The 13201-nt window shown below is 44.1% G+C and overlaps 1 protein-coding gene across 1 annotated transcript; it reads right to left on the minus strand.

Moving 5' to 3' along the window:
- Positions 1 to 533: 533 nt before the first annotated feature.
- On the minus strand, positions 534 to 5179 carry LOC149284356 (thyrotroph embryonic factor-like). The gene is made up of 4 exons (XM_089496785.1): positions 5056 to 5179; positions 3036 to 3324; positions 1107 to 1353; positions 534 to 749 (listed from the first exon to the last, which is right to left on the minus strand). The coding sequence occupies exons 1-4, from the start codon at positions 5177 to 5179 to the stop codon at positions 534 to 536; spliced, it is 876 nt and encodes a 291-aa protein (XP_089352911.1).
- Positions 5180 to 13201: the final 8022 nt, after the last annotated feature.

Below are 13201 nucleotides of genomic sequence, written 5' to 3' on the forward strand. Positions count from 1 at the left end.
AATTGAAGATTTCATAAAAGGAGAGATCCACGTTAAGAATAACAGTTTAAAGAATGTACTTTAAACAGATTGCAAAAAGGGATAGCACTGTGAATTGCAGTGTAAGGTTATAGAGACATTTAACAACACTATGCATGAGCCAAATAATTATCTTGATATTAAAATCAAAATACATTTTACCTTCAAAATTTGTGATATTAAAAAAATGACAACTCAAAGGTCAGGGCCTGAAACAGATTTTCATTTTGCTCCTATTAAAAACTTTTTACAGTAAAACTTTGATATGTTTAAGATGTATCAAGATGGCAACCCATAAAACGGGGCTCTAAGTTCTATCTCCCAACATGTATTTAATACATTAAACAAAGGAGTATTTCTGGGTCTATAACGGAATATAGACCATTACCACTTCCTTCCCAGCTTATTGATCACTTAGCAGGTAAATGATCAAGGACTGTTTCTCGAACAGCACGTCGTGTAATCTTGGTGACAGCTGGATAAGGAAGGAAAGGGGTTAACTTTTAGGAGGATGCTTACAGGTGTCCATATGTGCTCTCATATTTGGAGATTATGTTCTTGCATTTGCCCAGATCCTTGCGCAGCTCTGCTACCTCCAGACGCAGCGCTGTATTCTCTTTTTCGAGGAAGGCCGCCCGGACAGTTATCTGATTCTCTTTTAGTCGGCGGGCATCGCGGGAACGTTTGGCAGCCACGTTGTTCTTCTTCCGTCGGTTCCAGTATTTTTCATCCTGTAAGGTATGACAGCAGGTTAAAAAACTGTTCCGCAAGTAAGTGTGGAAACGAAGCAGAGAAACGGTAATTACGTAACTACAATCAGCACAGAATTATTTGGTAACAGAGGGTAAAATAGGGCATTTCTCTATAGCAAGATGGACGTAAACAGCACTTAAATGAATGGAAGGTCAAATACAGCCAAACATAAAACTAGGGTTTTATACAATAAGGAATTTCAACAGCCCTATAGACCAAACTTGTGATCTACACAACTGGAGGTTAACACGGTGCCAATCATTCTATATGTATACATAAAAAAATAAAAAACACTGGAAGAAGTGTAACTTAAGGCAGCCAGATAATGAATGTACCTTCATATCTTCTGGCACATAGACTTTCTTAGCTTTCTTTATCATAGGTTGGGGTTTGAGTTCCTCCTCAGCAAAACGTCTTTTTCTAGGATCAAATAGTTCCCCTCCTGGCACGCTGGAAAGCACCAAGTCTGTTGGATCAGGCTCGAAGTTTACGTCCACCTCTACTTTATCCGGATCAACAGGACTTTGAGGTTCATCATCATCATCATCATCATTGTCGTCGTCGTTGTCACTATCATCACCATCCTTTGAGGCAGGTTCTGCAATATGACAGAGTCAAGTAGACATTAAACACTAAGTTCTACCACACAGCGGACAAGGAATACAATGAAACTTGATACAGTGCGCCCTGTAAAATAGGGCTGCAACTAACGATTTTTAATAATCGATTAGTTGGCCGATTAATCGGATAAAAAATGAATTTTTTTTTAATTTAAAATGTAATAAAAAAAACGTACAATTTACACTTTCATCTCTTTATTGCAATGGCCTCTCGCTATTCACCTTCTTATTTTACTGACATAAAAGCTACAAGAACCCAAACACGGTGTACAAAGTTATTAGTAAATATTAATTCATATGTTAACTATTTTTCATATTTAATAAAAACTGAGAAAAAAAAAGCCTTGTTTATATTTTCTTTTATTTACCAAACTGCCCCCAGTTATGCACATCTGACCCCCCCAGCTTGCCACTCTGCCCCATATATGCCTTATACCTCTTATATGCCAGAGATTCCACTGTGCCCCTGATATGCCTTATCCTCCTTATATGCAACTGAGCCCCCGATATACCTTTTACCACCAGATATGTCTTATGCCCCCCTGATATGCCTTATAACTTCCAATATGCCACTCGCCCCCATTTATGCCTTATACCTCCCTATATGCCACTGTGCACCCTGATATGCCACTCCGCTCCCCATAAATGCCCTGCACCACCCTGAAATTCTCCCTGATTCACACTCTGCCTCCCCCAGATATGCCACTCTGAAATTCATTATACCCTCCCATACTCCACTCTGCCTCCCCCCCCTCCCATACTCCACTCTGCCTCTTCCCCCCCTCCCATACACCACTTTGCCTCCTCCCCCCTCTCCCATACACCACTTTGCCTCCTCCCCCCTCTCCCATACACCACTTTGCCTCCTCCCCCCTCTCCCTCCCCCCCTCCCATACACCACTTTGCCTCCTCCCCGCCTCCCATACACCACTGCCCCCCCTCCCATACACCACTGCCCCCCCCGTCCCATACACCACTTTGCCTCCTTCCCCCTCCCACACTCCACTCTGCCTCCTTCCCCCTCCCATACTCCACTCTGCCTCCTTCCCCCTCCCATACTCCACTCTGCCTCCTTCCCCCTCCCCCTCCCATACACCACTCTGCCTCCTTCCCCCTCCCATACTCCACTCTGCCTCCTGTCAGCAACGGAGGTTCACAAAACACAAGGGAGTCGGGAGAGAGGCAGAGCAGTGTATGGGAGGGGGAGGAGTCAGAGGGGTGTATGGGAGGGGGGAGAGAGACAGAAGTGAGAGACCGACCGACAGTGAGGGGAATCCAGGTCCCCTGCAGCGTTGCGGGGGGGGGGGGGGGGTGTCTGGATTCTAGTGTTATAATCCGATCTCTGTTTGAGGTCGGATTATATAAGGATAAAAATTATATAATTTATATTATATAAGGATAAAAATCAAATAGTTGACAACGATTTTCATTATCGATTAGTTGTTTCAACCCTACTGTAAAACCAACCCAATAAACAAAAACAAGAGGGTCTCTTGTATGTTAAATTGCAGGCAATATATGTTGCTGTAAAGGTTTCCCATTATGATATACTTGATATTTATAGAAAAAATAAATGATACCTCTTAAAATGCATACAACTCTTATATGGTGTTGAAAAAGTTACCTTGTGCTTTAGAGGTCTGGAGCAAAACAGAGGGCGACACAGGTGAGGCAGAAGAGGATGCTGGCTCTTCTTCATTCTCCAGTTCAGCTACAGACATGAGTGGATTCTGAACACCTCGGGCCAGCTGTGCGGGACTGCCTGGGATGCCGTTTTCCAGTAGAAACTCATCCAGGTCCATGTACTCCAGATGAAAAGATTCTCCATCATATGGGATTGTTTTGTCCCAGATGGTGGGCATGAGTGAAGCAGAGGCCAATAGAGCATTTTCATCAAGGTCATCATCCTTATCCAATTTAGATTTGTCTTTCTCTACAAAGGGGAACATCAGAGTATGAGTTATTCAACCACCAGAGACATGGCATGCACATGCCTCAATAAACAGCTTTACGTGTCTGAGGAACTAAATATCATAAAAAACAAAGGGCCCATCTAGGATAATACTTTACTTGGTTAAATGTCTGGATTAGTTAAAACAGTACTGCCCATAAAATACTCTGTTGAATTATGTAATTGAGGTTGTACAACCAAGAACCATATACAGGGCTTTATATAAAACACGATCAGAGGACTGTGTTCAACATAAGGCATAACATTTTAGCACGAAACAGGACTTGAGGATTCATCCAACCATGCTTGTGAGCAATAATTCAGAAGTCCATAAAGCTGAAAAAAAACGCATAGTAACGGCTGCTGATGCTAGACTCTACCCTTCTCATAAATTCATAGTACAACAGACTAATTAAAAATAATCAAAAAGTAATTATACCGCAACTACCATAAAATTGTATTCTGCCAGTAAATGAATGAAACGCGAGACGCTTATGATGAATTGAGGTCAATGACCGGGAATTTTCCCCGCAAATCAGCTTCATCTGGGATTAGTTCAAAAGAGGTCATGAAACTCAACCTGTCAAAAACAACATGGTTGCATCTTGCAGAGATAAGATTGTTGAATTTTTACTGCTACATTCAACCATATAAGTGTTTAAGTCGCCCATACTGTCCCTTTGCATACAGCAGGTGCCAGGAAAGTAAAGGTTAAAAGATCCCCTTAATATAAGATATTTTTCTCTATTTGGGGGCACGTGAAGAGATGAGTTGGCACACGTCTTGCACATGCGCAGTTACCAAGGATACAGCCATGCATGTTCTAAATTAAAAGTAATACCCTTAAAAGTCTACCCCCAGTATGAAGCGTCTTCCCCAGTGAACCTGGGACCATAAGCAGCATTTGCAATGTCTTACAGTCTAATTGTTACACGTGGTTTATGAATGGAGGACACATTCATTCCGCAGCCGCATTCATTCAGCGGGTACAACGCGGCACGCTTGCCTTTCACAGGTAAAGCTCTTTATGGCGTCCAGATACTACGGGGCAGCACAGGCGGCTTCATACTCCAATCGGACAACTCCATTCAAATGAAATAGTGCATTGTTCATGTCCATGATTACTATTTATTGTTGTATATAGCGCCATCATATTCTGCAGCGCTGTACAATGGGTAAACCGGACATAAGTAGCATACAACATAACAATTCGACAGAAGGGGCAAGGCCCTGCCCAAAGGAGCTATCTAAAGAAGAAATAAGTTACTGCCATGTCCTGACTCCCTTCCACCCAAAACGGATAAAAAAAAGCAAGTGTTGTTTCTGTTGACAATATCTACAGATGTAGCGGCTGGCTTTATGTCAGCTGTCAGTCTACTTATCAGGGTTCTGAACCCCTGCTGGGGCCGCCTCTCTGTGGGTAAAAGCACCCTGAAGCCAGCGTTAAGATGTAAACGGGATCATTCTCCTTCGAGACACCCAGGCCTGTGAACCTAAAAGCTCCCCGAGGTAATTGCCGCCCTGCGCTAAACGAGCCTGACATGCAATTGAGTATCGGACAGTCGGCCATGGTTTGTCCAAAAATAATTAGAACTCGTATGTACTAAAACGTTTTATTTATACGACACGGCCTACAATTCATTTGTCGTGACCTTGGCAGTCAACGGGTTAAAGAGGCGTTCTGGACGGGTTGCAGTGTTTACGATCTCTCACCCGCGTCTCCTGCATCCACAAAGTTCTCTATTAACTTCCTCATCACCAATGGGAACGAAAGGCCGTGAGGAGCGCCCGGGACGGCGGGGGGAGAGCCCTTTACCGGGGAATCAGCGGACGACATCGCGAAAACCCGCCAGAAAGACACCGGAGATAGAGGGTCTCCAAAGCTGCAGCGATGACTCTGAAAACTCGAACACCTGTTGGCTTGCTGGAAGATAAAATGCTTATGAGCTCCAGGGATTCTTCCGCACGCAGCCAATCAACGCAAACCTTTAGGTCTGACGCAAACCAAGGGCGAGCATGCGAGTCTTGACGGCGTCACATGGGAGCCCCAATATGGCCGTGCAAGGGCCAGGTCTAACTGCTTATTGGCTAAAACCCACTAGTGCTCATTTACATGATCCACAAACGAGGATGCTTATTAGCAGAGGAAGCCATTTATGCGCCACAACCCCGCCAGAATCACGAGACTGTGCTCACGTTCTGCCCCGAAGCGCACACACGTTTCTAAGCCCGCCCGTCACTCCATAGCGAATAACATTAGAGCACAAACGTGAGCGACACGGGCGTATTTCGACAGGCAGACTGCGATTGGCAGGCCGAGCTGCAATGCCCACCCCTTGTTTGCCAAACACAGCAGTCACAGGGCGGCAGCCGCACGTGTAGTGCGGCTAAAACTCACGTGACTTTCCAGCCAAAGGGGGACTTTACACCGGGAAGAATGTCGGAGATATCTGTAGTTGTAGGTACTAGCATAAAGCCGTTATTGCCGCGTCTGCTAATGGCATTCGTATGCGGTTCATGGATCACATACACACAGCTTATTTCTCAGAAAAAACTGCCATGAGACAAGTGGCCAAAGGTCCCGAGAAAAGAGAGCAGGCCATAGAGTGTCAAAACCTCTAACGTAAACTGGGCAGGCACAAAGCCGCCGTTATTATTATAATTTGTTATTCAATAAGCACGTGATCACACACCTCAGCTTCCTCCCCAATCCTTGGAGGCCCTCAGAACTATGTTCTTGTAATTATTACACATTCTTTAAAGTGACACAAGGGTAAAATGAGGGTACACATCAAGTGAACACCTGGATGTAGAGAATACACTGTGCCGTTACTGTGCACACACAAGAGGAACCACACCTAATAATGCAGATGCCAACATGAAGATCATCTGCCAAAGGCTGCTTGAGGAAGCATCGCCCTGGCACCAATTCATAATACCTTAAGATTAAGGAGAAAGCTGTAGACAGAGTCCCAACTGTCTGTGAATCTATTAAAACACATCCCAGGTGATTATTCATGGTGCTTCGGGTGGCTTGTGTTTTCCTTATAACCAAGTTTCAAAAAGGAACTCATTAAGGTTCCAATGTTTTTCTTGACCACCTCCACCCAGGGGAGGGCTGGCAGCCTAAGGCCTGGGGGGGCAAGTCTAGTCAAGTGGCCCGTTGTGCCACCGAATCAGCACACCATCCATGCCCATCTTTTCTAACGCATATTGATGTAATGTGATGGGACCAGGAGTAAAAAAAATTATGTTTAATACATTAAAAAACAGCTAATCGTAACAAAAAAGATAAGCATCAAGATAACATTAACAAATTACAGTCCAGAGTGAGCCAATTTTGTCCCCAAACAGCCCGCCCTGACACCAGTACACGCTCTGCCACACCGACACCTAAACACACACCAGGACAGGCTCTGCCACACCGACACCCAGACACACACACACACCAGAACAGGCCCTGCCACACAGACAGCCAAACACACAGACTCCAGGACAGGCTCTGCCACATCAACACCCAAACACACACCAGGACAGGCTCTGCCACACCGACACACACACACACACTGGGACAGGCTTTGCCACACAGACAGCCAAACACACAACACCAGGACAGGCTCTGCCACACTGATATCCCAACACACACACCAGGACAGGCTCTGCCACACTGACACCCACGTCCAAAATGCTTTCCACACTGGTTTGCTGTTTGTTTGTTTTTCCCCCTTGTGTATTGATACCCCAGCCAGCCCCCCCCCTTTGGTTTTAATGTATTTCCCCCCCACCCTTGTGTATTGCCCATGTGGATATGTGCACCCAGCCAGCCCCACTTTGTACATTATGCCCTTTGTGTATTGCCCCATGTGGATTTGCGCCCGCAGCCAGCCCCCTTTGTACATTATGTCCCAACACCCTTGTATATTGATTTATGTGATGTCCCCAGCCAGCCCCCCTCCCTTGTGTATTGATGCCCCCCTTTGCATTGTCAATGACCCATGTATATTGAACCCAGCCACCCACCCCCACCTTTGTGTATTGATTTATGTGGTGCCCCAACCACCCTGTTGTGTACTTATACCCCCTAGCCACCCCCATTTTCTATTTAATTGTTGACCCATGCAGACCCCCCTTTGAATATGGCTCCCCTTCTGCCTATTACCCCAACTGTTTTTTTTATTCTTTTTAATACGTTTTTGCTGTCATCCTTCACTGCTGCTGTGCTCCAGCAGCTGTCACGAGGAGCTGTTCCGTGTGACTCCGCCCCCTTGAGCGGGCCATCACATTGACAACGTGACGCGTCTCTCAAGGGGGCGGAGTCACATTGAACAGGACACTGTGCGGCACTGTGCAGGCACGCTGGCCGCTTAATGATTTTAAAGCGGCCAGCATGTCTTACCGCCGCTTTAAGACTCGCAGCCACATCGGCTGCAGTGGCATCTCGGTGTGCCGGCCAGTTCGGCCGGTCCACCGCGGATGCTGCGGGCATTAAAGATGGCCCTGGCGTGGCCGAATCGGTCACTTAAATGGGCGGCTGCGCGGCCGTTTAATGTAGATTCAGGGCGGCCTGGGGGGCAATTGCCCCCCTGCCCAGCCTGCCCCTGCCTCCACCCAAGTAAAGCCACATTGTCCCTTGAATACCCCAAGATGGTAGCTGTAACCCTGGGTTATTTCTCACTTCCTTGGCAAAAATCTGTTCTGATGTTTCAGATGCAGTGCAGCCAGATTGTATATAAACAAAAGTTAAAGGGAAATTCCAGCTAAATTGAATATAATTTAATAAAGAAGACAGCCAAGTGTCACCTTTACATTAAACAAATCATATATAGTTCATAGAGGGATTCATCAGAGTTATCACTGCCAGCCACCTCAAGCTGAAACTCCAGCGATGGTTTCTGAACTAGACCTAGAGTGGCAGGTCCCAGGGTACGGCCATGTGCTTCTGATCAACAGGCCAGTTACACGGGAGATTTCTGATCTCCCCAACCAGCCCATATACACTATGGCGGGCTGTGATGACTGGGCATGGAGCACCGACATATGACATCACATCCAGCTTTCCTGCCAGCGACTGGCGGGGAGCAATATGCTCAAGTTCTGTAGTGGCAGCGTTTTCACCAGGCCTTTTATTTATTCTTTTAACCGTGATGAATGCATATTAAAGCTCTTACAAAAGTACCTTTATACAAATGCTCCTTGGTGGGGCTGTATGGTGCATTAGACTTCCTCTGTAACAAACACTGAGTACTGCAGTAATATTGCATCAGCGCTATACTGCGGTATTCCTGGTGTCTTGTTACCGAAATCTTTTGTTGAAAGAAGTAATGTTTCCTGTCGTCTACTGAGAAGAACAGTCTCCTGACTTTTGCTCCAGACTAAGCCGTGTATAAATGTGACCAAAGCACGTGATAATGGTCTGTGAAAGGCTCCTCTGTAAAAGCTTGTGTCATGATTAACTCATATAACGTAGTGGATGCATGGAAGGGTAACCCAGCAGAGGTGGTTAGTTTCTTTGTTTAAGCATTCAATGAGTTAATCTGAGGTTGATGTAAATGTGTTTTTGTGCATGCCCTCTGTATCAGTTCTGGCTAGAGGGGTCATCTTCCCAAAGGACCCCTGTGGTGATTCATGGCCTAACAGATAAGGACCCTGAGTTATAGGAATTCCATTCCTATCTTAAGTGGAGGGGTTTCCATCACCTTTACCCCACCATAACTTATTGGCACATCAAAGATGGGACCCGATTCTTGGGGATGGTGTCATATAATCAGTCATGTGGTCAGAGGGGCGTTTGCTTGCAAAAGTCTGATTTAGGGACAATGCAGCGACCTCAAAGCAGAACTCCATGATATACTCTGATCGGAACAACATCGTAAGAAACCATCTGGACTTAAGGGGTTCCCACAGGCCTACTTATTGGAGAAACTCGTGAGTGAGGGTCCTGTGTTTTGTATGTCTTGTTTTTTTTGTAATTCTGGCACTGTGTAATCTTTGTCTTTTTGTTATTAAAATATTCAAAATCTAAGTCTGTCTTTGGGCTCTAGTATTGATATCCACGAACCCTAAGAGAGGATAACACGTTACCATATTGTTATTAAGTTCTACAGGAGATATAGATATAGATATATAAAGGTTCTAATTCGGATTTCTCACGAATCCGGTATCAAAATCGTGAGTGGTGGCAGACTACCTGGGGGGATACAGGCAGGATTTGGAGGTTAATTTGGTGTAACTTATGCCTTGTTAAGGGGTCAAGTTAGTAAATCCAGAGGCCTGGTGCTATTAACCCCTTCATGCCCACGCCCTCCACACAGTCACGGCTTGGCAAGTAGTCCTGACCGTGACTTTAAATCCATACATTATGGATTTACAGCATTTGATTTTATCTCATCTGTTCATAAAAAATGCATTAAGAAATCTCCCTGCTTGTCCTACATGATAAACTATTCTCTCCCCTTTTAAGCATCATTGTATATCAGTGTTTAAAGGGACACTGCAGCCATTTATTACAGCTGAGAATCTGAGATCTGTCCTTTCTAACTGAGAACGTTGGGCATGAACGTTACTATTCACCTTTTTTTCGGACGCTCAGTGCTGGCATCATATTCCGTAGCGCTGTACAATGGGATTACTTGGGAGTATATACGGTTAAACCATTATTGCCTCATCGCCTGGCATGGTTTCAAGCTAGATCCCCTCCCTGTACACCACACCCTCCCCATTCTCTGATTCCACACCTGGATAAGGCTCCATAAGTAGGTCAATGAGATGAATGTGGAGTAAACACCACCCTGCCCTGTGTGGGATCATAATGTACCAGTGACCTAAATAAGCATGTGGCTACACCCACAATTTATATTTATCTTCAGTATTTCAAAACTGGCTGCAAGGCAAGATGGTATTAATTCAATAATAAAATTCCATCTGCTACTTAAAAAAATAATAATTTGACCTGTAATAAATATAAAGTCACGGTCAGTATTTTTTTTTTTTTTTTTTTTTTTTTTTTTTTTTTTATTAGGGGCGTATCAGACTAAGACACAATGCAGAACTAGCGGCAAACGTATAATTTCAACAGGAAAGCTTTCCTGCCGCAAGCAGCCAGCTAGCGGCTCAAACCGCTGAGAAACAGAAAAGGATTGAGGTTTGACTCTCTATATCAGTTCTTGTCTGCGGTCAAATTCCATGTTTCTATGAAGCAGGTAGAGAAACAGGAAAAAGCAGGTTTGAACCAAACATTTTCCAGAAAAAGTCAGGCCAAAAAAAAAAAAAAAAAAAGGTAGATTTGTGACATAAGGCACACAATCACAATATAAAACACCTTGTGTATAAGTATGTTTTACGTTTTTGCATGCAAAAAGAAGTGCAGTATAGTATATACCACTGAAATATGTGTAAAGGCTGCTATAGTATCCATCCCCCAAAAGTACTAGCAGAGCCATTTTATTTTCAAACATATTAGCACAACAAATACAAAGCACTGCAGATTTACATTTGTTTGTATGATGTCACAGCGATACAGTCGGTGTTCTGGGGAACTCACATGTAAAGCAGCACCGGTGGAGCAGGTACAGGTTATTAACAAAAGGATTCCCTTGTGAGTGAAAAGAGGTCACTGGGTACAAACTCCACACAAGCCAATGTAGCTCCAATCGAGGCAGCTCCTTTACATATATTTATAGAAAGAGGTTACTTTCCGGCTATATGTAGATCAACGGGCCATACTCGTGTACACCAGCAAACATCATGTATATGATCCAATGCAATACACCGGAGAAACACAATGAAAATAACTGCACCATGGTCGGCGACCACGTTATTGATTTTATTCAAATATATGCATTCTCTCCATTTAACAGACCTCACTTTTTGCCTACAAAAATATGGATGAGTTTTTTGTTTTAACAATTCCATTATAACCCTGACTCCTTCTGCCACTCCTCTCACATTGGCTAGTTTATCACCACCTTAAACTGCTGCGATCAGCACCTTATCACTTAGATGGAATGTTAGTCCAATAAAACGGTATTGCTTTATACTGCAGCGCTCATTTTTTATCCTATATTAACGCGGCTATATAATTTATACACAGTAATAATTCAGGGCAGTATGTGATTCATACACCTTGGGGTATATTTTCTAGGGTAACAGCCCTCCATCAAAGACCTTAAAGGCAAAGCTTAATGAAAGTTTTAAAACCTCAGCCCACATACCTTCTGCCATAGCCTGCAGACTTTTGGAAAACTACACTCCACCACAACAAAACATAAAGCGACCACCCCATGGATCCTTGTGTTTTAACTCCGGAGCAAAGACATTACATCTGTGAAAGGTTTTTAACAAGTATTTGTTGTGACTTCTAACACTCCACACCTCCATGTACACGGAAATCATCTAGATAGATGGCTGTCATTAACTGTGTGGGGTAAAATGAAGCGAGGATCGCTCTAGCAGTGATTACCTGTCCCTTGCTGGGGGAGGGGGTAATCCAGCAGCGATTTCAGCATTTCTGGGATATCCAGGAACCCTTTGACGGTCTCGGTCTCAGACATTTCGGGAGAGCAATCAGAATCAGCACACTCGCTGTGAAGCGGCGATAGAATGTAGAAGGCGAGAGGCCGGGCTCATCGCCATTGGGTGACCAGAGGGTCTGCCCCCCTGAGAGGGTGAAGGGGCGGGCATGGTGCGGCGAGCCAATGAGGAGACAGGAAAGAAGAGCTGTTATCTAACAGTTATTGTGTAAGAGACGTGCACGCGAGTGTCCCGGCACTGACTGCACAGTCCTAGTTCCACGCATTACGCTACAATATTCCACTTGTGGCTGGAAGCAGAGGGTGCAGTGAAAGTCATGCCAGCCACGCCTCTGCCACGCACACGCCGTAACACCTCGGGTGTCGGTATATTATTTCCCACCCAGTGATTTATTCTTATTAATAGATGAAAATATAGAGTATTGCTTGTTTGTTTGTTTTTTTAATTCTGCCTGCAAATTATTGTTTGACGTATATTTTTAATGGATATATTCATTTATAAGAAGTGATGCTTTGTAATTATGGGCACATGCCCCTTTCCTGACCATAGTGTCCGGTCCTTATAATATAATTCAACAGTGAATTCATATCCGCAATCAGCTGTTCTGAGGGTTCCAATGGCAGCAGGTGATCTACCCCTGGTAATGCCCTCGGCAACAATAAATCCCCGTACCTCACTGCAACGGATAATTATAACAGTTATTGACAGGTTGTCAGGCCAAGTAATTAAATATGGCTACTAATCATCTATAGCAATAACATGTCCAGCATTAGTTCCAGTACAGGCGCAAATATAACAGAGGTCCTCTAACAGGATTAGTTACATATTCACCCTACATTCTCCATGAAACATCTTGAGACCACGTGGAGAAACAAATTAGCCTATTAGAAAAATCCAACACTAATCTGCACCCCCTTTAATTTTCTATCCATATGGTTCGTTATTAAATCACAAGATCGGTTCCACTAGTTGTTTGATTGACAGCCTAGTGTTTGAGAGTACACAGAGAACAAAACCTTTGCCCCAAGTCCTGCCTCCTGAAATCTCACATGTATTCTTCACGTGTAGGTTACCACATCGCACTAACCTGCGCTACTATTCACGTTCCTCCCCATAACTCAATCCTCTTTCATAGAAACATGATACCTACAAGTTCCTTCTAGAAAGAGAATCTTTTTTCATTACTTTTTTTTTTTTTTTTAATTCTCATCTGTGTGCTTCTTTTCTATTTCTTTTGACATTTTTTTCCAATTTAATCAATTGTTTTTCCAATGTAATAATTTTTTCCCCCAATTTCCCTTTTGTAAATGGTATAGCTGAGTGAGCCATA

This window comes from Sceloporus occidentalis, unplaced genomic scaffold (assembly GCF_023333645.1).
Source record: "Sceloporus occidentalis isolate IW3139 unplaced genomic scaffold, rSceOcc1.0.p SCAF_94, whole genome shotgun sequence".
Classification (NCBI taxonomy): Eukaryota; Metazoa; Chordata; class Lepidosauria; order Squamata; family Phrynosomatidae; genus Sceloporus; species Sceloporus occidentalis.

Excerpts from the sequence above, each read along its gene's own strand:
- LOC149284356 (XM_089496785.1), bottom strand. The coding sequence starts at position 5,179 with ATGTCGTCCGCTGATTCCCCGGTAAAGGGCTCTCCCCCCGCCGTCCCG. Across the intron at positions 3,325-5,055 it reads TGTGGATGCAGGAGACGCGG|AGAAAGACAAATCTAAATTG; the intron begins GTGAGAGATCGT and ends TCCCCTTTGTAG. Across the intron at positions 750-1,106 it reads ATGTGCCAGAAGATATGAAG|GATGAAAAATACTGGAACCG; the intron begins GTACATTCATTA and ends CATACCTTACAG.